This window comes from Punctularia strigosozonata (genome assembly GCF_000264995.1).
Source record: "Punctularia strigosozonata HHB-11173 SS5 unplaced genomic scaffold PUNSTscaffold_6, whole genome shotgun sequence".
Taxonomy (NCBI): domain Eukaryota; kingdom Fungi; phylum Basidiomycota; class Agaricomycetes; order Corticiales; family Punctulariaceae; genus Punctularia; species Punctularia strigosozonata.
In genome coordinates this window covers 156,509-178,555 of record NW_006767438.1, presented here as the reverse complement: position 1 = coordinate 178,555, position 22,047 = coordinate 156,509, and the positions used below count along the sequence as shown (strand labels likewise).

General features: G+C 53.5%; 9 protein-coding genes across 9 annotated transcripts; 5 read left to right on the top strand and 4 right to left on the bottom strand.

The window, feature by feature from the left end:
* Nucleotides 1–9: 9 nt before the first annotated feature.
* On the bottom strand, nt 10–1,040 carry PUNSTDRAFT_133942 (uncharacterized protein; the record flags this gene model as incomplete). Its single annotated transcript, XM_007383396.1, has 5 exons — nt 10–150; nt 204–282; nt 330–406; nt 457–635; nt 683–1,040. The coding sequence occupies 5 exons, from the start codon at nt 1,038–1,040 to the stop codon at nt 10–12; spliced, it is 834 nt and encodes a 277-aa protein (XP_007383458.1).
* A 1,335-nt stretch (nt 1,041–2,375) lies between these two features.
* Nucleotides 2,376–3,408, bottom strand: PUNSTDRAFT_120350 (uncharacterized protein). The gene is made up of 2 exons (XM_007383395.1): nt 3,064–3,408; nt 2,376–3,009 (listed from the first exon to the last, which is right to left on the bottom strand). Exons 1-2 carry the CDS (start codon nt 3,269–3,271, stop codon nt 2,609–2,611), a joined length of 609 nt encoding a protein of 202 aa, XP_007383457.1. The 5' UTR covers nt 3,272–3,408; the 3' UTR covers nt 2,376–2,608.
* Nucleotides 3,409–3,813: 405 nt separating this feature from the next.
* On the bottom strand, nt 3,814–4,963 carry PUNSTDRAFT_143487 (uncharacterized protein). Its single transcript, XM_007383394.1, has 4 exons — nt 4,876–4,963; nt 4,402–4,821; nt 4,163–4,344; nt 3,814–4,100 (listed from the first exon to the last, which is right to left on the bottom strand). Exons 1-4 carry the CDS (start codon nt 4,951–4,953, stop codon nt 3,920–3,922), a joined length of 861 nt encoding a protein of 286 aa, XP_007383456.1. The 5' UTR covers nt 4,954–4,963; the 3' UTR covers nt 3,814–3,919.
* A 357-nt stretch (nt 4,964–5,320) lies between these two features.
* On the top strand, nt 5,321–6,543 carry PUNSTDRAFT_52242 (60S ribosomal protein L18A). The gene is made up of 5 exons (XM_007383393.1): nt 5,321–5,366; nt 5,503–5,636; nt 5,689–5,740; nt 5,927–6,103; nt 6,157–6,543. The coding sequence occupies exons 2-5, from the start codon at nt 5,503–5,505 to the stop codon at nt 6,304–6,306; spliced, it is 513 nt and encodes a 170-aa protein (XP_007383455.1). The 5' UTR covers nt 5,321–5,366; the 3' UTR covers nt 6,307–6,543.
* Nucleotides 6,544–8,441: 1,898 nt separating this feature from the next.
* On the bottom strand, nt 8,442–8,781 carry PUNSTDRAFT_52241 (uncharacterized protein). The gene is made up of 2 exons (XM_007383392.1): nt 8,550–8,781; nt 8,442–8,465 (listed from the first exon to the last, which is right to left on the bottom strand). The coding sequence occupies exon 1, from the start codon at nt 8,759–8,761 to the stop codon at nt 8,561–8,563; it is 201 nt and encodes a 66-aa protein (XP_007383454.1). The 5' UTR covers nt 8,762–8,781; the 3' UTR covers nt 8,442–8,465; nt 8,550–8,560.
* A 1,125-nt stretch (nt 8,782–9,906) lies between these two features.
* Nucleotides 9,907–13,687, top strand: PUNSTDRAFT_120347 (uncharacterized protein; the record flags this gene model as incomplete). Its single annotated transcript, XM_007383391.1, has 17 exons — nt 9,907–10,023; nt 10,099–10,156; nt 10,211–10,302; nt 10,362–10,444; nt 10,494–10,575; nt 10,626–10,701; nt 10,757–10,850; nt 10,903–11,043; nt 11,107–11,242; nt 11,296–11,465; nt 11,516–11,629; nt 11,679–11,782; nt 11,837–11,897; nt 11,947–11,984; nt 12,040–12,225; nt 12,280–12,649; nt 12,707–13,687. The coding sequence occupies 17 exons, from the start codon at nt 9,907–9,909 to the stop codon at nt 13,539–13,541; spliced, it is 2,757 nt and encodes a 918-aa protein (XP_007383453.1). The 3' UTR covers nt 13,542–13,687.
* A 124-nt stretch (nt 13,688–13,811) lies between these two features.
* Nucleotides 13,812–15,725, top strand: PUNSTDRAFT_102236 (GPP34-domain-containing protein). The gene is made up of 6 exons (XM_007383390.1): nt 13,812–14,221; nt 14,473–14,603; nt 14,660–14,784; nt 14,908–14,973; nt 15,034–15,125; nt 15,175–15,725. Exons 1-6 carry the CDS (start codon nt 13,937–13,939, stop codon nt 15,607–15,609), a joined length of 1,134 nt encoding a protein of 377 aa, XP_007383452.1. The 5' UTR covers nt 13,812–13,936; the 3' UTR covers nt 15,610–15,725.
* A 464-nt stretch (nt 15,726–16,189) lies between these two features.
* Nucleotides 16,190–18,753, top strand: PUNSTDRAFT_120345 (G-alpha-domain-containing protein). Its single transcript, XM_007383389.1, has 11 exons — nt 16,190–16,500; nt 16,575–16,595; nt 16,652–17,471; nt 17,524–17,642; nt 17,702–17,769; nt 17,819–17,893; nt 17,945–18,058; nt 18,112–18,211; nt 18,280–18,362; nt 18,414–18,447; nt 18,506–18,753. Exons 1-11 carry the CDS (start codon nt 16,266–16,268, stop codon nt 18,556–18,558), a joined length of 1,722 nt encoding a protein of 573 aa, XP_007383451.1. The 5' UTR covers nt 16,190–16,265; the 3' UTR covers nt 18,559–18,753.
* Nucleotides 18,754–19,001: 248 nt separating this feature from the next.
* Nucleotides 19,002–21,912, top strand: PUNSTDRAFT_143482 (uncharacterized protein; the record flags this gene model as incomplete). The annotated part of the gene is made up of 5 exons (XM_007383388.1): nt 19,002–19,349; nt 19,407–19,691; nt 21,241–21,372; nt 21,431–21,601; nt 21,663–21,912. The coding sequence occupies 5 exons, from the start codon at nt 19,002–19,004 to the stop codon at nt 21,798–21,800; spliced, it is 1,074 nt and encodes a 357-aa protein (XP_007383450.1). The 3' UTR covers nt 21,801–21,912.
* Nucleotides 21,913–22,047: the final 135 nt, after the last annotated feature.

Genomic DNA, 22,047 nt, shown 5'->3' with positions numbered 1-22,047 from the left:
AAGGGACGCTCACCCTTCCATATAGAGATTCGTAGAACTCTCGTCCTTGAGCCGTTCCATCTTCGACTTGAAGGAATGTGGGTCGGTATTTTTGCCTGAGCCAGTGGCAGGAACGTGGGCATAGACGGTACCGGGAATCTTGTGGACAGCCTGAAACCAGCAAGTTAATCGCGGAAGTTCACATTGGAGCATATCGTACCCACCTTGGAGAACGAGGGATGCAGGTTGCGATACTTCCTAAGACTTTCAATGCAGCACTCAGCAGCATCATTGGAATCGAACCTAATGACCGTAAGCTTAACGCGTGTTAAAAAGCAGAGGGCTCCCACAGAACGAAGCCGTAACCACTCGGGCGATCTGAGACGTGACGCGTGAAGGTTCGAACACTGATCACGGTGCCGAATTCCTAGGGACAGACTGAGCGAAGACCGGATGACTAGAGATAAGCCGCACTACCTTGGTCATGGCATACAGTGCCTCCTCGGCGAAGTTAGGCGGCAAGCCGTTGATATAGACGTTCGGCGTGCGGTGATCCTCGAGAGGAGCGGGTTTCTCAGTCGTAGTGGGGGTGGCGGACATGTCCGACTGCGGCGTACGGGCGGGAGGAGACGGGGCGTTGACTTTGACGTTCAAGGCTGCCGATCGATCAGCATCTAGCCAGGAGAGAAAAATACATGCGTACCAGCAAGCTCCGGCGAGCGAGTGTTCTCGAGCGATCCTGTACTCTTCTGGGCCAACGGACTATCGAGAGCCGAGGAAAGCTGGGAAAGGTCGATGGAGGTCGTGAGCTGGTTCGTCTGGCCCGAATTCTGGAAATCAGGCGCCGCCCCTCCCGTGTTGACAAGGGAGTTGCGAGATTTGCTGGAGTCGGGCGGTGTGAGCGGGGTGCTGAACGGCACTCGCGGTGTCGGCGTTTGTGGTGTGGCTGTGACGACTATATCTTGCTTATGATCGACGAGACGGCGAGTCTGATTCGGAGAGGAGGATGCGATGCGCCCCGGTGTCGTGGGCGTTGGTTGAAATTCCTGGGGTGACTGCATCCCTAGAGCTATGCGCTCATCATAAGCGTGAGAGGGACTAATCAACGAACAAACGCACAAAGAGAACGAAAGCGTGAGCGACGAGAAAACTAGGTAGACTGCAACCAGGGTTAGCGTGCAGACTATCCAAAGAGTTGGGCGGGCGAGATTCGGGCTGGAGGTACCCAGGTTAGTCGGCCTCCTGGCAAGATTATATGAGCTTACTTGCCGCGGCCAACAAGAGTCTTGGGTTGCTGGATACTTGTGCGGGACTGTTGATTTGAGGCGATAAGTTAGGTTAGCCGTGTCTTGCCGATGGCGGACGGTGGTCGTGGGTGGAGGAAAACCTGGGGCGCGAGGGTCGACCGACGCCCTGTCTTTATAGTCCCCGTTTGTGGCAGAGGGCTTCGATGGTTGAACCGATCCGTTCGTTTAGATCCTCGCCAAACCGTGAGAACGACGTCGACGACGACGTTGCCGGTCTATTTTCGTAGCGCCTGTGCAGATCATCTGCCGTATGGACTAGGAAGAGATATCGCCGTGTTTGGCCGCTGTCGCACCATATCGGGATGCTGGCGGTGCGCGCGGCCACATCATCTCCACCGGGACAATTCCAGGCCACAACCCCGGGAATCGGTGCATCGTGCGGGGATGACTTTTGGCCTCGCCTTCACATCGCAATGCATCATCAGCGCTGGGCAGAACCGAGGCAGCAACCAAAGAAAAATCGGGAACGGATGAGAACATGATCCTGTGACGAAAAACATGATCAAGTGATGTCTGGTCATTCAATAAGAACGCGCCACACGTACTAAGGTGGAGTGCATGAATAATCGAGCTGTTGCTGCACGCACGCCGCCAGTACTTCCCTGACGAGCAGGCATGCAGCGCAGGGGCAACCATTCGCCGTGGTGCCAAAAGATGCTTTCAGTGTATAACACGTCGCTCCAACAATGGATGCCGTGGCCAACTCTCCGCCGTGTCGGCCATTTGTGTCGATGGACCGCAAGGAAGGATAACACAGAACCACGAACATAACCCGAGGTTCCGTTTCAGCTTGCAAGGTACGCGATGATTTCGCACTCGTCTTCAACCCGTATCGAGGTAAGTATATCTATTGGTCAAGACGTGTAGAGCGCCGGCACAAGAACCCGAGGGATCGTCGTTGGTCAAGGGAGTAAGTGCGAAGTTTGGTAACCACGTGCGCATGACTTTTCGCCAAAAACGGCACTTTCCGCGCCTTACTGGTCAAAGACTCCTCGCAAATGATACGGAGAACACGGCAGAATTCTTTGATTGATTGTAACGTAAGAGCGACATAAAGTAATCCAATAACGATACAGAGTACAGATGGCGGGGAAATCATCGATCAGGCATGGGTGTTATCGCTACAGTCGAGAGTAAGAGTTGCTTGAATGGGGGGCATCGATCCAGTCGTTTGTCGTACCAGAGATGTCGAAGAATGAATGAAGGTATGGCGTAAGCAGACGCTCGAGGGAGAGCCGAGCTCCTCTGGCGTTGCGACGTTGCAGTCGAATGGGTTTGTGTGGGCGTCATTGCGGGCACTAGGGTTGGAGAAAGGGATGTCTTCATGAAGACCACTTGAGGACGGCGAGGGCGATGACCACGGCGACCACCACAAAGAGGGTAAGCGCGACGAGAGCGTACGCGCAGCGCTTGGCCCATCGCCTTTCCACAACGCGAATATCGGTCAAGAGCTGCTGGCGCGCGAGGTCCGTCTTCTCGGGGTGCCAGTCGGCAGGGGCGTTTAGGGAGCAGAAGAGCACGATGGTGCCAATGATCCAGAACGGAGGGAAGAGGAAGCCGTATTTGAAGAGGTGCATGGCGAGCGTGACGGGCTCGTGCTGTTCCTCGGGGGAGTATGCGGGAAGGTCTCCCTGGATGGGGTACGGCGGGGGAAGGTCGCTCGTGCTAGACAGCGGGCGAGGACGTGTCGTGCGGGTGAGGCCAAAGAAGTCATCCACGGCATCTGCGCATGCACGTTAGTGACGCTACGTGGAGTGCAAAAGATGCGTGAGCATACCAGTGCCGTCGAGTTCTTGGTCCTGAGGGTGCGAACGCGCAGATGAGGTTACATGCGCGGGTGCAGGGGCAGCAAGCGTGGCTTCGGGGGCAGATGCCTCCCGTACCGCAGTCACAAGGACATCGTTGTCGCGAATCTGGTCCTGAGTCTCGGATTTCATCCAGTATCCGTAAACGGCATGGGAGGACGAAGAAGTGGAGGCCGACATTGTAATGAGTCTGAGGGAAGTAGCTGAGGCGGATGCTAGTTCGAGGAGTTCTGGATTGCTAGGCTCCGTCTGAGGGGTCGAACTCGATGATAGGGAAGGACGTGAAGAGCGGGGGCCTTTATAGACGGAGACGACTACTGGCGAGCGCGACGAGCTCAGCGTGCGATTGATTCAGGAGGACACGGGGACCTACAATGCCCAGCAGCGCCTACCGCGCCCACTTCCTTAAAGGGAGGGCAGTTGGTGAGGAGGGCGCGGTACAAGACGCACCAAAAGCGGAAGTACAGTCGCACGATTACCGAATCAGGCAATGTTCCGCGGCGTTGCCAGAGCAACGGAGGGAAAGCCAAACATGTGCATGCAAGCGCCCAGGTATGAACGATATGATCCATCCCATGCGGAACACAAAATGGCACCCACAAGCACAAATATGCGCCGGACTCCAGCCGACGAGCGACGTTGATTTCGCGCTCACTCACGACTCAACCCAGCAATCGCCCTCCACCGCAAACTTCCGAAGACCGTACGAAGTGGAGCTTGGAAGGCTCACTGAAGTATGATGAGGTATCACATATCATCCGTGGTCCCGCATGTCGATGAATGAGTACAGTACAAGGAAGAAGCCCATGCATCCGACATCGCTACTAATCAGTCCTTGCCCCAGCCGAATAATTTGGTGAGGATGCTCGTGCTAGGCAACACCGGCTCGTCGATGAACTGGAACTTGATGGATCCGTTCCATGTCTCCGCCACGATCTCGTCGCCAACCCATGTCTCTGGCAATTCCGCCCATCCCGAGGCGGATAAATCGCCGATGAAAGCCTGTCGCCTGTACATACAAAATGACGATCAGAAAGAGGGAAGAGGAATCGCTCGTAGAGATATGCGTACTTGTTGGATTGCTCGGAAAACATAGTAACGTGAGGCTCCAAAGTGTTCGACCATGAAACAGAACCGTTCTTCGTGAACGCGGATACTGGACCACAGAAGGTCCGTGGAACGTGGATCATGACGCCACCATTATGGCCCGTCGCCATCAGAATGAAGGGTGTGCATGCTGATGGTGATGTTCGCTAGATCGGGTCCATGAGCATGCATATGACAAACACATATGAAGGCGAATTGCATACCACTTTGACCAAAATACTTCCGTTGTACGATTCAACGTTCAGCGTTGTCCTAGTTCCTTTGTCTTCACTTCCTTCTCGCGAATTCTTCATCACCCATATCTCTGCATTGATCCCGCCATTCTTGCTGTTGATGCTCAAGTTCTTCCGGACCTCCCCTTCGGGTAGTTCAGGTAGAATAACCGAAGGAACCGACATCAACGGATCCACGACGTATTGTCCGCGTATAGACGAGTTTTGCCGAGACAGATAGAGGTAGTTGCATGGCTTCACAGGTGGGAGGAATGGTCGATTTTCAGGGTCGGCATCTGACGGTCCACGAGGTGGAGACGAGGAACCAGAAGGGATAGGTGATCCTGTGATTTGACTGTAAGGTGGCGGAACTTCTGCAGCGTCGATTTCTGCGCGATTTACAGTAACATCCTGCTTATAAGGAGGTCAGGTCCAGGCTGCGTCATTGTGACGTTGTAAACATACAGCTTGCGCAAATGGCGTTTCAGCATCTTGCGGCTGATTTGCGAGAAGCGCCTGCTTGCTGTCGCCCGCAACTATCATCGTGAAGGATCTGCTGGGTGATGCTGACCCAAACGACACCGGAGGAGAGTACTTAAGCTACGAGCTGTGGCGCAGCAAGTCAGGCGCCGCAGTTACCGCAGCTCGACGCCGGACGGGTCACGAAAGCAATGCGCGAGTTGCATTCTGGTGGTAAGCAAGGGAAAGTAAGCAGCGCAGTACAGTGGAGAGATTTTTTCCAGTTGCTCGAGTTGAGTGCGGGCTGTTGTGTAAGGACGCTCACCACGCAAAGACGAACATGAAGCTGAGAGACTGCTGAGAGACTGCGCTGAGAGACGGTTCTCACGTGCCAAGCGAGCGTGAATTGCCTTTTTCGAACGCCCACCGACACCCGGGACACCTGCACAACCCCCACCAAAACCTCGCCGACACCAAGACTCGGCCAATCCGACATTGTAAGTGTCAATACTGCTCCATACTACGTCCTGGTCATCATGGCTTGCCCGGAAATCGACGGATGGCATGTCCTGGCGATGGATGGCTCGGTCTCATGTTGGATGACGGTAACTAATTCGCACCTCCGTTCTGCAGATGGGACTTCAAGAATACCAGGTTGTGGGTCGCCCTCTCCCCACCGATGCCACCCCGACTCCCCCCATCTACCGCATGCGCATCTTTGCGCCCAACGAGGTTGTCGCGAAGTCTCGTTTCTGGTACTTCCTGCGGTATGTACGGTTGTAAGATCCCACGTTGTTCGCAAGCTTATGCAAGGTATAGTCAAAGCAAGAAGGTCAAGAAGGCCAGCGGTGAAATCATTGGCGTTAACGTCGTACGTATCTTATCTCCCACAAGATCCCTGCAGCCCATGCAAGAGGCAAGCGTTTCGGGAATGCTGACCTCCACATGCTATCACCCTTTTCTATGTGCTTCTGCTGCCTCGCGTACGCATGTCGATGGATCCGACTATACAATTCTCCCGTGCTCTGTCATGTATGCGTCCTACGTGTCGTAACAGATCCACGAGAAGAAGCCCTTGAAGGTCAAAAATTTTGGCATCTGGATCCGCTACGACTCTCGTTCCGGCACCCACAACATGTACAAGGAGTTCCGTGAGCTCTCTCGTGCCGATGCGGTCAAGTCGCTCTACCAAGATATGGCTGCGCGTCACCGCGCCCGCTTCCGGTCTATCCACGTGCGTACCCGGCGTCATCTGGTCGTTCGTGACTCTTTCTAATCCTCTCATAGATCCTCCGCGTTGTGGAGATTGAGAAGTCGGATGACGTCCGCCGCCCTTACATTAAGCAGCTCCTCCAGCCGAAGCTCAAGTTCCCCCTTCCTCACCGTGTCGCGAAGGCGAAGTCGATCTTCGTTGCCAATCGCCCTACAACCTTCTAAACGGGTGTTTAAGTCGTTGTGGGGTCGAGAGGGGTGTGCTTAACTGGTGGATGTTGCCAAAATATGTTTTCCATCTGTTTTGCGTACAACGTCATGGTAGTATGGCTTATGCTATGTGTCGCTCAGGGATGATTCTGTCGTCTGTGCCACCGCTAAACTGCAATGTACGGAGCTCAACGATGCCCAGGGCATTCGCTACTATGCATCGCAGGGTATTGAGGTACCCGTTGAATTTTGACGAGTAATACTCGTAGTCAAATGGGCCGCTAACGGAGGTACTGTTCGGCAGTGCGAGCTTCACTCGTCTAAAGCGGATGACACAGGTTGTGAGATTTCGGAGTTGGCAATGGCATGTCATCCATCGACATTTTGAGTCTGGTGACCCCAAGTACGCGTTCTTGAAAACGCCCACCTTGTTCATCAGACCTTGTTGAAGCTTTCCACCTCCACCATCAACTCAAAATGGCCTCGGCAGACTATACACGCAACGATTTCGGTGGAGTTCGCGTCGGGCGGTGACAGGTCTTTCAGCGCTCACCTCTATACAGATCTCCGTTCTTGCATCCATATTCAAATACGTTCTCTCCGTTGTGAGCGCAGTGCCATTTTTGTTTCCAGGTTTCTGATGCATGCGATCCGTCATGGCAGTTTACATGCATATATTGCGCTATGGGCATGGGGGTTGTGAGCCTTCGGTTCGACCTCAGGAGAGCCGTAGACGGGCGATATACATTTTTTGGCATACATCGGTCGTATAAATATGACAACAGGACATGGTGTTGGGTATGCGGTATGTATCTTGGATGCTGTTCATGGAGGCTTGGCTCACGCTTCTCATTCATAGCTCATCGGCGCGGCAGGCCTCCTGTCAACTCTATGCTCGTTCTCATTGTTCGCGTTCGTAGTGGTGCGTGTCATCCGTTATCATAACCGGGGACACATGACAAATGTACAGTAGACCTGCCTCACGTGTGGTCCCAGACGGCACTCGTTGAACGTCGGAGTTCGTAATTTTGCAAAAAGCGCGATGGGCAAGTACTTGATGTCCCTCATGGCCGTCGACTTTGTCCAAGGGTTGGCATTTACAATCAACTTCCGCTGGGCTCAGCGCGGTGATATACAGCGAAACCATGTATGCATCGCACAAGGTACATGGCCTTGTTTCATGGGGCGGATTATCAAGTCAACATGTTTACGTTTCGGGCAGGGGTACTTTCACAGATTGGTGACCTAGGGATTGCGCTTTGGTGAGTCACTGACAGGTATCCATCTGAGAGACATGGCCGCTCACTCGCCGATCAGGTCTCTTGTCATAGCTGTACACACATTCTCGTACGTCCAAGTAAAGACGTGCATGGCAACGATCCATTAGTGACGAATCCTATAGTGTATTGTTCTTGCATATTACGCCTCCTGGATGGGTCACCCCTGTTCTCCTTGCGAGTATATGGGGATTTCTTGTTATGATGCCCCTGATTGGGACGTTTGGCATTGACCACCACCGGGCCCACTGGACATTCTGGGGTCCGTCAGGTGCGTAGCGCGGCCGAAGGTTCCTTCTAGTCCTTGATTACCTTCTAGGTGCCTGGTGCTGGATATCGGATGATTGGGAAATTCAGCGCATACCCTTTCTCTACGTGCGTAGGGCCACGCCAGCGACTGCGATATCCAAGCTTACTAGTGCTCCTGATCGTAGGCCTGGGTATTCTCAACGCTGTTTGTCTCTGCTGTCATTTATGGTCCGTTGATTTTTTTTTATGCTGCATGTCGCCGACGGATTGAGCAACTATCCAATACAGCCCTGATCTATCTGAAGTTCAGCGGGTTCATCATGCCTGATTCGAGCGGTCGACCTCGAAGATCGTTCTGCAGAAGCATCAGTGCTGTTCACAGTCGTAGATTGTCTGCTTGGCCCTCGGTAAACGATGATCACCCCGCAATCGCGAACCAGGCAGTTGGTGTCGCAAAACGTTTGATGTGGTACCCCATCAGTGCGTTTCTCACCCCAAGTGATCTTTTCCCCGCATTCATGGGTCCATACTTCACAGTATACATGGTCGTCGTAATCCCGGTTGCGATTTGTCGCATAGGAAGTCTTGCGGGGTGGGAACCTCCCTTTTGGTTCTTCGTGTTCGCTGGCGTTTGCTTCGCAAGCTCCGGTGAGTCCTCCCAGTGCTGCCATCGTCCCCATGATTGCTATCCGTCTTTTCCGCCGAGCTGATCTAATACACTCTCGTTAAAAGGTACCACAGATTCAGTCCTGTTCTTGTTCACGAGACATGCTCTCATTCAAAATGCGCTTCGCCAGCCAAGAGCCACAGCCATCCACATCGTCAGACAACAAATCACGGTTTGCGACGACGAGGGAGATGATCGCACCCCACATAAATTGGAGCTCACTATCAAGCCAGATGGCAGCAAAGATGCCGTCGAACGACCCTGGACGCCTTCGCATGACGAGCGCCCTCCAGAGGCACGGATCGAAAAAGGGACTCGTCCTTACGCAGCTCAGTGGTGACTACCGGCGTGAGGCAGCTGGGTGGTGACAACCTGCTATTTGGTCGCATGGTATCACCGTGTCTTCGACATACGCTCATTGTGCCCTATACTTATGTTTGGTGGATGCACTGAACGGAATTCATTCAACTTGAAAAGCGCAGGGTGCCCCGGCCGCTCACCTTCGCTTGAGCTGTGTGGCGTGGAAAATAGGTCGCATGGCTGTTTAAAGCTGTGAGAATGACCCCTCAGCGAATGGGATTCATTTCCGGTTGGACATCGCTTATATAATATCCACTTCTCAGATACCAGAGCAAGCTTAGGTCATGATAGTGGCTGTGTCCCGACGCGTTTATTTGCCCGAACAAATAAAGGCGCGGTAAGGGCGGGAACAGGGTTGGTTCAGTTGGAAAGCCGTGGCAGTCTTCTCTGGTCTTTCTTTATCGTGGGCGCTCGCAACTCGCCTTCTTTGTAACGGGTACATCATTCCATCAGTCTTCTGGATGGCCATATGACCGTGCTCGTGATGGTCCTCAGTTTACAGAATGGACCGCGCCTACGGTCCTCCGTATCTGGCGGCCCTTCCTCTCTACGACAAAATCGAAGAGTTGGTCCGCTTCTAGCCCAAGGCTGAGGTCAAGATGGTATGGCTTGCGCGAGCTACCGAGTTCGTCACATCCAGAGCTGATGATAGGCATGAATCGGCCAAGGTGGTAGTGAGTATCGTTTTTCGTCTTGGCTTCTCCCGCTTACGCAGGACCTCGGAAGGTAGATCAGAGGGAACGAACGGAATTTCGACTTCCAGACGTGCTTGTTTTCTGTACGACCATGGCGTTGCAAAGAAACAAACCTTGTGTCATCCCGCTTGCATATCCCGCCCCGGTTTTCACCATGTTTGGCCCGTTCATCGGGTCCCGTGAGCGGCATTGGCTTTCATATCCTTCACGGGACTCCGCCTCGAGGCGATTACATGCGGTTTTGCATCCGGTTCCTGCCCCCCAGCATCGACGTCCATTTACGTGCCCATTCCCGGTATATAATCCTTGATGGCATATATTGTGAAGGCTGGATCTCCACCTTCCCGGGATTATCGTCTGCCCTAACATGAAGGTCGCCACGGGCTTCCTAGCGCTTTCCCTCCTCCGATATGTGGTTGGTGACCTCACGACTGGTGTACCAGACTCCTCCCCACCAGGCTTCGAGGAATGGATAAGCCCGATCGTGCGTGTTTCTTCTTTTTCTTTCTTTATAGATCGCATGAAGTCAAGCGAAATTTAATCAATGTCTCTATAACAGGTTCAACCTGCGAAAAATGTCACGGGCGACGGAGATTGGGCCACTGCTGTTGCTAAAGGTGCGCGTACTTTCCTAGTTCGAGCTGTAATAGTGGTCGTTTACTCCAATACAGCCAAGGCTTTCGTCAGCAAACTGACACTCGATGAAAAGATCAATGTAACTACAGGGGCCGACATCAAGGAACGATGCGTCGGCAACACGGGTGTGAGCCGAATGCCATCGCCACGCCTTTCCAGGAATATTGAACCCGTACGCCGGGACAGACAATCGCTCGTTTTGGATGGAACGGGCTTTGCCTTGAGGATTCGCCTTTGGGAGTTCGCTTCACGGATTTTGTCAGCGCATTGTTAGTGGATTCCGTAACTGTGGTCGCATCCTTCCTGACCTGTCTACAGTCCTGCGGCCATCAACGTCGCGAGTACATGGGACAAGGGTCTCATATATGCGCGTGGAAAGGCGATGGGACAAGAGCATAGGGTTTGTTCATTTCCTACGTCGTATATCATCGAACTAATGATCAGTCGTAGGGAAAAGGTGTCAACGTCGCGCTTGGTCCCATGACTAATCTCGGTCGTGATGCAGCTGCGGGACGTAACTGGGAAGGTCAGTTCATGGCAGCTGCATATGAAGACGATACACTCAATGATGATACATCTAGGTTTTGGCGCTGATCCTTATCTTGCCGGCGTTGGTACTGCTTTGACAACACAAGGATACCAAGATATCGGTGTGATTGCATGCGTCAAACATTTGTACTTGCTTTCGCGTCCTCGAGCTGAAGTCGCATGTAACATTGGGCCCTAGTATCGCAAACGAGCAAGAACATTATCGAGGGCAGAACGAAGCTCCGCAGATATACTCGTCGAATGTGGACGACAGGACTCTGCACGAGCTCTACGTTTGGCCTTTCGCGGAGGCGGTTAACGCAGGTGTTGGCGCAGTCATGTATGTAGACCTTTGTTGGGATGCGCATACATGCCCACATCTCACATGCGATTCCTTCCACAGGTGTTCATACAACAAGATCAATCAGACGCAAGCTTGCCAAAACAGCAAAATCATCACGGGTGTATTGAAGGAGGAACTCGATTTCCAAGGGTTCGTTACTAGTGATTGGGCGGCTTTGCTCAACGGAGTGCAACCCGTACGCGTTCTTGCAATTCTCACGTGCTCACGTTGCGATATGAAATATACAAGGCGCTCGCGGGCCTTGACATGAACATGCCTGGTTTCATCGCGTACGGCCAAGGACCCCAAGACGAGTCGAACCCGGACAATACCACAAACTCCTGGTGGGGCTCGCAGCTAATCGAGGCCGTGAACAACGGGAGCGTACCCGAGTGGCGAGTTGACGACATGGTGACGAGGTGAGTTAGCTTTGCAAATGAGAGGGACACAATATGTAAACCTCCTGCAGGACACTGGCTGCTTGGTACAAGATGGGACAAGATAACAACTACCCCCCGCCTAACTTCGATCAACTGACAGAGGCTACCTATCTGAACGGTACTCTGGTAAACGAGCATGTCAAGTAAGCCACGAACCCCCCAGATGGCAACGCGTTCTCACACTCGTCACAGCGTCCAAGGTGACCACTATAAGCTCATCAGGCAAATCGATGGAGCGAGCACCGTCCTCCTCAAGAACAACGGTGTGCTTCCTCTGGACCTGACCAGGATCAAACGTGAGCATATCTGTTCTTCACATATGACGTTCCTCGTTACAGTGTCCTCGTCAGGTATCGGTATCTTCGGATCGGATGCTGGACCCAACCCTGATGGCCCGAACGGATGCTCCGAGTCTGTCGCTCTTGTCATCATGTCGATGCCGTATTGATTGCTCTTCTAGTCGTGGCTGCGATCAAGGCACTCTTGCAATGGGATGGGGTAGGCAGACATTAATCCTTCATTTTGCTCATACTGATGTGGTGTCTGGTGACAGGTAGTGGTACAGCCAACTTCCCATATTTGATTGACCCATCGGCGGCCATTAACTCGTTCATAAATGCCAATAAGCCTACTATACCTGTCGAGGCTATCTTCAACGACTATAATTATGCTCAAGTGGCTAGTGTCGCTAGTGTCGCTGACACCTGTCTCGTATTCGTCAATTCTGATTCGGGAGAAGGTGTGAACATAGGGACCCATTCGAAGATTCAGGGATACTGACGGTGTTCTCGAGATTACATCACGGTGGACGGCAACGAGGGCGATCGCAATAATTTAACTCTCTGGCACAGCGGCGACGACCTAATCAACGTTACTGCTTCGGAGTGCGACAATACAATCGTTATCATGCATGCTGTAGGCCCAGTTTTGTTGGAGAACTGGATTGACCATCCCAACGTCACTGCGGTACTTTCTGCGGGCATTCCCGGGCAAGAAACTGGAAATGCCATCGTCGACGTCCTGTTTGGCGCTGTGAACCCCAGCGGGCGCCTGCCTTACACCATCGCCAAAGCCAGATCTGATTACCCTGCAGACGTCCTCTACTCGAGCACCGAACAGACGCCGCAGATCACCTATAGTGAAGGTCTGAATATTGATTATCGGTACGTTCACCGCAATTTTGTCTTTGACGGGAATTGCGCACTGAAGATACCATCCAGACATTTCGACTCTGCTGGCATCGTACCGCGCTTCGAGTTTGGCTTTGGGCTAAGCTATACAACTTTTGCGTACAGTGGACTGCGTATCTCAGGGTCCGTGCATCACAGACGAGAGCATCCCTCAAGCACTCTCGCCTCCGAGTCCGGGTTTTCATTACTTCCCACTGCCGTGTCAACCTCAAGCGCTCCGCCCTCGAATGTTCCTTCCTCTATCGCTCCCTCGATCATCACCGCGAGCTCGAGCGCCTCTGGGAGCTCAAGCACCATCTCTGGGAGCCTGAGCACTATTTCCGGGAGTTTGAGTACTTTCTCGGGGAGCTTTAGCACCATCTCCGGAACTTCGAGTGCTTCGGCAATAACTTCGTCGTTAGCATCTTCCGTCTCCATAAATGCTACATCATCTGCCCTCACAGGGACTCCAACACTAAACGCAACCTCGAGTGTCTCTGGAAACGCTACGGCCACGGGGTCTGCGCCTCCAGCGATTTCGTCTCCGGCCCAGACCCACCCCGGCGGGCCTGCTAACCTTTTCGACGACCTCCTGACCGTCTCCTACACCATCACGAACACGGGCGGCTTCGACGGCAACGAGGTCTCGCAATTGTACCTCGGCTTCCCGAAAAGCGCGAATGAACCTCCACGCGTGCTGCGAGGGTTCGATCGAAGTTTCATTCGTCGGGGCGGGTCGGCTCACGTCTCGTTGACCCTCCGTCGGAAAGACGTGAGCATCTGGGACGTCATCAAGCAGCAGTGGGTCATCCCTCCGGGAACATTCACAGTGTTCGTGGGCAGCTCTTCGAGGAAACTACACCTTACGGGCACCTTCAATACCTGAAGTCTGTCAAGAGATGCAGGTGCGCTGTGTGATGGACGTTACCTTCCTGGAGCGCAGTCGTTTGTTTTAGGAATCAAATAAAAGCATGTGGTAGTAGCTGGCGTGCGTAGCTACTAGTATGGAGACTACGAAATCCAAAGCTGAGCATATCTGCTAAGAACAGTCCTTGCATGACAAGTACTTAGGACTGCAGTTGAGGGAGCCGGGCGGGGGCCGGGGGCGGACCGCCGGTACATGCCGACGATCTCTTGCTGCGTTCGACGCTGTGCAAGACCGCAGCCGTCCGTGTTGGCGCCCGTGCTGCCGTGCAAGTGTACCTGACCGACCTCACGTTTGTTCCGCGACCTCTCGTTGATATCCGCTCCCGGTACTCCCATCTTTGACATCAAGCAGGGATGGCGACCGGCTTATCGCGGCGGCGCGTGGCCGCTACGTCCGAAGACGACTCCGGAACGAGCACGAACGTATCTGGGACGAGCACGCCGACAACGGCGTACACCAGCCACGGCAATGGCAGCATAGGCGGCTTCGTGGGCGGCGGGGGCGGCACGGCGCTCGCGGGCGGTAGCAAGATTGCGTATGATCCCCGGGACTTGGAGGAGCGCCAGGAAGAAGGGGGTAAAATGCCCAAGTTGACCATCATGGAGGAGGTGTTGTTGCTCGGCCTTAAGGACAAGCAGGTGTGTTCGTGTATATTGGATTGAATGACAGCGAGACACCGTCCCGTATCATCCTGAACTTGGGAACGGGTCGACTTGGCGTTTCCACCCCTGCCTATTTTGATTCCGAAACCAGACTTAGTTCTCGCGGCGCGGAAATGCTACTCGTTCTGTCTTTCCTCTCTGCCCAATAAAGGCGGAGTGATGTTGTTGTCCACTTGGAATTGCTAGCTGTTGGTGTTACCGAACTGACATCTATTCGGTGACATCAGGGTTACCTCTCGTTCTGGAACGACAACATATCATACGCTCTTAGGGGGTGTATTCTCATCGAGCTAGCACTACGAAGGAGAATAGCAGTTGTAAAAGATCCCAATCGCCGTCGATTGAGCGTGAATGAGCGGTGAGTACGGAATGGCGCTGCTGAGCGTCCTCGTCCTCACGAATAACCCCGGTCAGTATAATCGAAGTCATCGACGAGCGGCCGACAGGAGAAACGCTGCTTGACGAAGCTCTCCGGATGATGAGCGCCCAGCAAGCAGTGGAAAAGATGAGCATTAACTCATGGATTGATCTGTTGAGCGGTGAGCGTCTTGTTCTGTTTTGAGTTGTCACGTCGTTGGAGGCATCTACACGCCAGCGTCGTCAGACATCCTTCGACCAAATCCCTCCAGATGGTGTTCTGATCTGACGCCAGCGTGCTACAGGTGAAACGTGGAACGTAATGAAGATTGGCTTCCAACTAAAGCAAGTGCGAGAACGCCTGGCCAAAGGTCAGGGTCGATGTTCGGACTTCGGCTCTGCCGGCGTTCCTGACCCGTGTTATGCCACAGGTCTAGTGGATAAGGGGGTTCTTCGGACAGAGAAGCGGAATTTCCTCCTCTTTGACATGGCAACCCATCCGGTCACGGACGTGCGGACAAAAGTAGGTTTGTCGGGTGTTCAACAAGCTTTTAATCTAACAGCGGCCATAGGAAGCGATCGTATCACGATGTGTCGCACTGCTTACCACTACCACGACGGCGGTGCCACCGTCCGCGTTGGATAAGGAAGGGATACAGAACCGGGTTCTGCGCGCAGTGTGCCTCGTTTGCGCTGCGTACGCCGCGTCCGTCCTGGATAACGCATTCGCCCGGCTACCATACGAGGACCGTGAGGCGGCCTTCCAGCGCTGCGACGAGATATTGGCGGAGTTTGCCACTTGGCCATTCGGGAGCAGCTCCGGCTCAACGAAGAGGAAGGAGCGGGTGGTCAATGGCGGCGGTGGAGGTGTGAGCGGGAGGGAGGTGGTGTTGGGATTAGTGAGTGAGGTGAAGAAGGAGATGAAAGGGGAAGAAGGGGAAGACCTGTCATTCGAGCTCGTGGCCGGAGTCCTGGAAGTTCTCAGCAAACTGGACTCGTTGTTATGAGCGAGTGGACGATCGTGGTCTGTCTAATATTTCCAGACTGCCCACATACTCGGTTGCGTTTATAGTCCTTGTGTTTTCTGTTTCGCTTGTAATCATTACTGGAGTAGTGCTGGTCCGACCGTTTCTGACTCGTCAACGTTTCACCCTGCACTTGCGAGAGCCCTTCACAAGGCCTGTCCTGATGGCAGGATCAAATCAGTTGGAAGGCGCCGAAGAAGTCGGTAATCTCCGCCGGGTCCCAGCGTCGGACAATTATACATGATGCGTCCGTATATGTTGCTATTTTGTCTGGACCGCTAGGAGGTATTGAGCCTGTACGTCAAAGAACTCAGAGAAACCCTCGAGCGGGATGGCGAAGGGCTGCGATGACTGGTCGTGGAGGCGATCTCAAGGGCAAGGTTTGATGGCCGGCGGAGGCCCGGCGAATTCAGATCAATTAAATCAGCCTGCCGAGCGACCGGGTTTAACTCCGATCGCCTCTCTGCTATAGTTATCGTCTCTCGCAGGCGCAACCAATGCGGACATACTTAGCCAGCTGCCTTCTCGCTCGTCCGCCGTCTGCGACTTTCTCTCCGACATTCACCAGCTCGTGTCCGTCGTGAGCAACGACCAGCTGGGCCAGGCGGGACTGCCTCCAGCGTGCTTGGAACGACGCCATGATACGACGGACGTCCTTGGCAGGCTCCCCACCCGATATCGACCCATTGGCGCTGGCTTGGGGACCACCTCCGGACGAGGATGCCCCCGCCAAGGCAGCTAGGCTTTCCGAAGAGGCGGAGGCGAAGAAGGTCAGCGACGAGATCGACGCTCGCCTGAAGGAAGAGAGGAATGCACTCAAGAAAAGGCGAAAGGGCCTCGTCAAGGTTCTGCTACTCGGGCAGGCAGAGAGTGGTGAGTTTGCTCGCTCCATTCACCCCGGCCTTCCGTTCATGCTTGCTAATGATGATTTACCTTTGCGTTCACAGGCAAGTCCACCACACTCAAAAGTACGTTCTCACTCCACGCCGGAACCGAACGAGGCACCATTCTCATGACCATCCAGACTTCCAGATGATATATGCTCCTGCTGCTTGGCGTGCACAACGAAGAAACTGGCGGGCGGTCGTACAGCTGAACCTCATCCGGTCCATTAATGCCATCCTGGACGTTCTCGCGGAGGAAGCCGATCTTGCCGAGGCGCCATCTCCAGTCTCTCCTTCGGGTCGTGCGCCGTACGGCGGAGGCATCGGACGTACAACCTCCCTGAGTGGATCGCAATTGGTCAAGCCCGTGCTGGATACGAGTCGCTCGGCGGCGTCGATGCGGTCCATGTCCTCAACGTCGTCGCACGGCCATTCGCCGACGCTGTCGCAAAAGCACCAGCTGCTTCGCATCCGGCTGGCGCCGCTTCGTCGTGTCGAGTCCGATCTGAAGCAGGTGCTGTCGATCGGCGATGACTCCGGTGGACAATCGCCCTTGTTCCCGACGCCGTTCGATGCGGATGCTGCGTCGGCCAGGAGAAGACCCCAGGAGGTGATGGTTCGCTCCTGGCAATATGCTCTCGGCGCAACTCGCGGAACAGCGCAGACGCACGGTTCTGGATCTCGGCGGAGGTCTTTGACAGTCAGCAGCTGGCCCGCGGACGGGACCGACGGGGGCACAGAGCTGCGTAGGCAGAAGACTGGAGATAGCGCTCGCATGGGACAGCCTAACCGAGGCAAGCACGAAGGCAAGGGTCGGGGCAAGGACGCGCGGAACGATGAAGACGATGCGACTGAAGTCCTTGCTGTTTTGAGGGACGACATGAAGGCGCTGTGGGAGGACGAGATCGTGCAGGCGGTTTTGAGGCAACGACGGGTGCGACCTCAAGAACGCGCTGGATTGTAAGCACGCTCTCTCCCCAAGCTTGCTGCTTGGACCTCATGATCCTGACAGTTTCCTGGATGATCTGGACCGGATTGCGCAACGAGACTACGAGCCCTCAGACGATGATGTCCTTCGTGCTCGATTGAGGACTACAGGCGTCCAAGAGCATCGTTTAGCGTTTGAGGAAGGTCAGCAATCCTTCTATCATACTGTCATCTCGTGTGATGCTCACGCTATCCTCACCAAGGCGGCTTCTTAGCGTCCAGCATCGCCCCCGAGTGGGTAATTTATGATGTTGGCGGCTGCCGCACGTCGGTAAGGTTGATCCTTCTGGACCTTTACAGAGGCTGACCGGATGTATCAGCGTCAAACTTGGCTGCCGTATTTCGAGGATTTGAATGCCATCATCTTCCTCGCACCGATCTCGTGTTTTGACGAGGTTTGACCTTGGCTCATGATGATGTGTTAATTGCTAACATGCAATGCTTAGTGGCTCGCAGAAGATCCTCGCGTAAACCGTCTGGAAGACTCGTTCGTCCTTTGGAAGAGCATCTGTTCGACCAAGTTGTTGCAAAATGTGCAATTGATCCTGTTTATGAACAAGGCATGTCCGATGTTCTGGCTGTGCGCGAATTGATAACTGATGTCGTGGACTAGGTTGACCTGCTGACCAAGAAACTGCAAGCAGGGGTGGAGGTGAACAAGTACCTCCCAAGCTTCGCGGATCGACCGTTGCAGACGACCGCCGTTGTGAAGTGTAAATATCCGGATCTTTTTTACAAGCGAGAAGGGCTCGCTGATCAGTATATCTTCACTTCACTGCAGATCTTCGCAACAAATTCCGGGACATCTTGCATCAGCGTTCGCCGTCGGCCAGAGAGTTCTACGGATACCCCACCAGTGTGATTGTAAGTACCGTTCATAACCGTATGTAATGATGTACTGATGTTTGCGCGTAGGATACCAAAGCTACCAAAGACACCATAAAATCTAGTGAGTTCATGCACGCTTGCGCGGGTCCGCCCCATTTACTGATCCGTGTTTGCTTCAGTTCGAGATGGTATTCTGCTCAAACAACTGCGATCAACATCCCTGCTAGATTAGACCGGACAGCGTGCCGATCACCTAAGATTAATTTATTCCCGCTCGAGTTCCTGCCATCGCTGCTTTTAATGATTTGACCTGGTGTAAGTGCTGTTGTGAAACGCTGGTTACTGTATCAGTAGGATGTCGATGTAGTGTATGCATGTCCTAGTTACCATTTGATGGCAAGCTCAGTGCGACCGACTCGGGGTTCCCACGAAACTGCAGTAATAGAGCGATGTCCTTTGCTATTCTTGTCTCAGATATCTCGTCTCCGTTTCCGACGATAAGGCACGGCCCTATCGTGCCCGGTTTGACCGTTGGACGACGCTGCGGTGTACAGAGTGCCTCTGCTGAGTGCTGAAAGCCGAACCTCAATATCTGTTCGCATTGCTAGGATCGCATCCGACGACGTCGACGATCAAGCTGAGAGAACGGCTACATCGAGGTCAACCGTACCATCGATGGACATCCATCCCACATTCGGGACGTCTCCATCTGTTGTCGAGGTCGTGCAAATGCAACGGCCGTTCTTGAGCGTTTTTTCCATTCACCCTGTCTACGACGCTATATTCTCGCAAGCCGACGAATTAGCCATCGTCCGGTTTCGACGCACGTGCCATCCAGCTCGTTTCGCAGTGGACGACTACTTGGTTCGAGCCTGCAACATCGACAAGCATTTATCACGGTTCTTCACCGACACCAAGGCGTTTCGTAACTTGCAAGCCCAGACTGCGACCGTGATCTCCGGGTCCACCGCGTTGCAGCTGTTCCTTCGCACGACGTATCCCGGATCTGACCTCGATCTTTATGTATAGTTTCTTCCAAATCCTGCGTCGTTACGCCGTCTTACTGTAGTTCGATGGCAGGTATACCCATCAAAGGCACGGGAGATCGGGAACTGGTTGCTCGCTGCTGAAGGATACGAATACGTACCCCCATCTGAGGCCGACCACTGGGCAGCTTCATTCCAAAAGGCGACCGACGAACATGGGGAACTCTATGCCACTCTAATGTTACTAGATGATGATGAAATTGTTGCCGATGGGGAGGCGGGCGACGACTACTCATCCTCCGCCGCTGAAATCAAAATTGTCTTCAAATTTCAGAAGGTTATTCATGGCACGCTGGATACGCTTCGTGTCCAGATGATCGTATGCAAGTTTTCTCCGTTCGAAACCATCTTAGGCAAGTTATCATCATCGTTGGTCATGGAATGTAGCTCATTGTACTCGGCGTGATAACCCGTAGCGTTTCACTCCAGTATGCTTCACTACTGCTAATGCCTATCATCATGCTCTGACAGATGGTTATAGCCTGTGTCCTTAATATCGTTACGTATAACGCAGCATATAGCTTATATCCTCGGGCAACGTTCGGGGAAAAAATCTCTTTAGCTCTCAAGTCAGATGGACACCAGGATGCTCTGGCGAAGTATACAAGGCGAGGTTTCAACATACAACATTTGCCTCACGTTCATCATGCTCTGCGTCGATCGGATTCCATCTTCCACTATGATAAGTGTCGTTGGGTGGATGATTCATACAGTTGGATCGTTCGTCTCGATGTTCAAGGTGTTGCATCTTCTCCGGATTTGACCTCAACGTCCACCCCTTTGGAGGTCGACCCCAGTGCTCACAATGGCTGGATCCTCCACGCTCCTCATCAAGGTTCTGCCAGTATACGTTGCTATCGACTCTACTCCCCCCTCTTCCACTTTGCCTATGTAATGAGCGACGACATCTCGTTCGAAGGTGCATTGAAGGAGTTCTTTTCGGACGGAAGACAAACGGAATATGTCAACATCCTCGACAGCTTATCCGAATCTGCCAACATATGTCCGATGAAAGATGGAGCAGAGGAGCTCAGCTATGTGAGAAGGGAGGAGGATGCCTGGAGGAAATGGTCAGTATTTCACCAACAGAACCGCTCGCGATATTTCCTCACCCGCTATCTCAGGTGGGATGGGGAAATGCCCCTGATTCGCAAGCGCATGCGAGAGTGAACGACAATGCTTGGCCAGCCTTCCTCGCCGGATAGGTCGACACCCGTGCATGCCACCTTGTACTACATAGTCTCGCATCCATGCACCACTTTGTATATCGATTATCACATGGAGTGACGTAGAATTAAAAACGGTCTGTCCGCATCTATGACGGTATATTACGTTTTTGAGTGCATTGATATGGCGTCGTGCATACCATGTCCTCGTATTTATTCAATGCTAACATAGTCCAGTTCGCGCAGCAAGGTCGGCTCTAGACCTCCTTCCCGGGCTTCTGCCCGGTCAGTGAACCTTGCAAGCGCGAGTTAGGCCGAATATGCCTTTTTAGGATGGCCGCGTTCTCGCTCAAGCTCCTTCGCTCACACGGTGATGTCGAATCATGGCTCGCAGCTGTGGCTAGTCGCATCCAGTGGCCGACTGAGGGCCTGAGACTGCATGGCTTGCACTGCCCAGGCGGGAAATGTAGGACATGAGATCTGTCCTGTCGTCTCTGCTGCTGCTAGTTCTTGCCGCCGACTGTACGCGAAATAGCCACTACGGACAGCGATCGCCGCCTGTACTCGGATCTAAACACGATGCGCGAGGTTCACTCCCGCTGCCTCAGCAGGTATAAAACGCGTTGGGCATCTACAGAACCGAGGAAGTCCCATTCGCCCAGTTTCAACAGCCCAACCTCACCTCTAATAACTGCGATGCAGTTCAAGACCTTGTTCGCTACGGCGCTCGTCGCCATCACACCCCTCATGGCCTCCGCACAGGCAGGTTTCTGTCCCGAAGCATCACGCTTCGGTATCGCAATCGCTACACCTAACACTGCGGTACCCGGTGACGTGAGTTTCCCCAATTTTAGCCACCCAAGGCATCGATCTGAAAAGTTGATTGTCGTAGGTTGTGTCGAACTTCACCTGCCCTTTCAGCCGAGGCATCATCCCAGAGTGGGTTGACTATTGGCTGCAGGTGCCGGCGGATGTCAACAACGGGTTTGAGGCACCCGTTTTGCTTGCGCGGCACGCATTCACGGGAACTGCTACTTCGCCATATGACGTGGTCAACGTTACTGTACGTCCTGGCTTGCGGTGCTGCTGAAGATCATGGCGAGCTGACCGGTCTTCCGATACAGATCCCTCACGCCTTTTTCTTCGAGGGCGAGCAATTCAGTCCGATAATGAACATCATCTACCCTGTGGAGGGCACCGACGGCAGCCCGGTGTACGAACAGGGTGGAATATATTTTGACCTCCTGATCACGCCATCGTAAGAAGGATCCGGGTCATGGACCCTTTCAACCAGTTGAACTATTTAGCCACATGTAATGACTGTATGATACGTAGTGTATACGGCACCTATAATGAATGGATGGACCTATTCAGTCCGAGGGTTGGATAGGAGGTCAGAGTTGCTCGAGCTCCGCCGCAGCGATGGAAGAATGCTTCAGGAAATTTCAGTGGATTGCATGCAAGTCTGCAATGGTGAGCTGGTGGTGGTCGTGCGCGATTGGCTTTTTC

Bases quoted from the DNA above. Each gene is read 5' to 3' on its own strand.
- PUNSTDRAFT_102236 (XM_007383390.1), top strand. From the start codon at position 13,937: ATGGCGACCGGCTTATCGCGGCGGCGCGTGGCCGCTACGTCCGAAGAC. The intron at 14,604-14,659 runs GTGAGTACGGAA...AACCCCGGTCAG, and splicing joins CGATTGAGCGTGAATGAGCG to TATAATCGAAGTCATCGACG. The intron at 14,785-14,907 runs GTGAGCGTCTTG...AGCGTGCTACAG, and splicing joins ATGGATTGATCTGTTGAGCG to GTGAAACGTGGAACGTAATG.
- PUNSTDRAFT_52242 (XM_007383393.1), top strand. From the start codon at position 5,503: ATGGGACTTCAAGAATACCAGGTTGTGGGTCGCCCTCTCCCCACCGAT. The intron at 5,637-5,688 runs GTATGTACGGTT...TGCAAGGTATAG, and splicing joins CGTTTCTGGTACTTCCTGCG to TCAAAGCAAGAAGGTCAAGA. The intron at 6,104-6,156 runs GTGCGTACCCGG...ATCCTCTCATAG, and splicing joins CCCGCTTCCGGTCTATCCAC to ATCCTCCGCGTTGTGGAGAT.
- PUNSTDRAFT_52241 (XM_007383392.1), bottom strand. From the start codon at position 8,761: ATGCGAAGGCGTCCAGGGTCGTTCGACGGCATCTTTGCTGCCATCTGG.
- PUNSTDRAFT_120345 (XM_007383389.1), top strand. From the start codon at position 16,266: ATGATACGACGGACGTCCTTGGCAGGCTCCCCACCCGATATCGACCCA. The intron at 17,643-17,701 runs GTCAGCAATCCT...ATCCTCACCAAG, and splicing joins TCGTTTAGCGTTTGAGGAAG to GCGGCTTCTTAGCGTCCAGC. The intron at 18,212-18,279 runs GTAAATATCCGG...ACTTCACTGCAG, and splicing joins GACGACCGCCGTTGTGAAGT to ATCTTCGCAACAAATTCCGG.
- PUNSTDRAFT_120350 (XM_007383395.1), bottom strand. From the start codon at position 3,271: ATGTCGGCCTCCACTTCTTCGTCCTCCCATGCCGTTTACGGATACTGG. The intron at 3,010-3,063 runs GTATGCTCACGC...GTGCATGCGCAG, and splicing joins CCAAGAACTCGACGGCACTG to ATGCCGTGGATGACTTCTTT.
- PUNSTDRAFT_143487 (XM_007383394.1), bottom strand. From the start codon at position 4,953: ATGATAGTTGCGGGCGACAGCAAGCAGGCGCTTCTCGCAAATCAGCCG. The intron at 4,822-4,875 runs GTATGTTTACAA...CCTTATAAGCAG, and splicing joins AAACGCCATTTGCGCAAGCT to GATGTTACTGTAAATCGCGC. The intron at 4,345-4,401 runs GTATGCAATTCG...GACCCGATCTAG, and splicing joins GAAGTATTTTGGTCAAAGTG to CGAACATCACCATCAGCATG.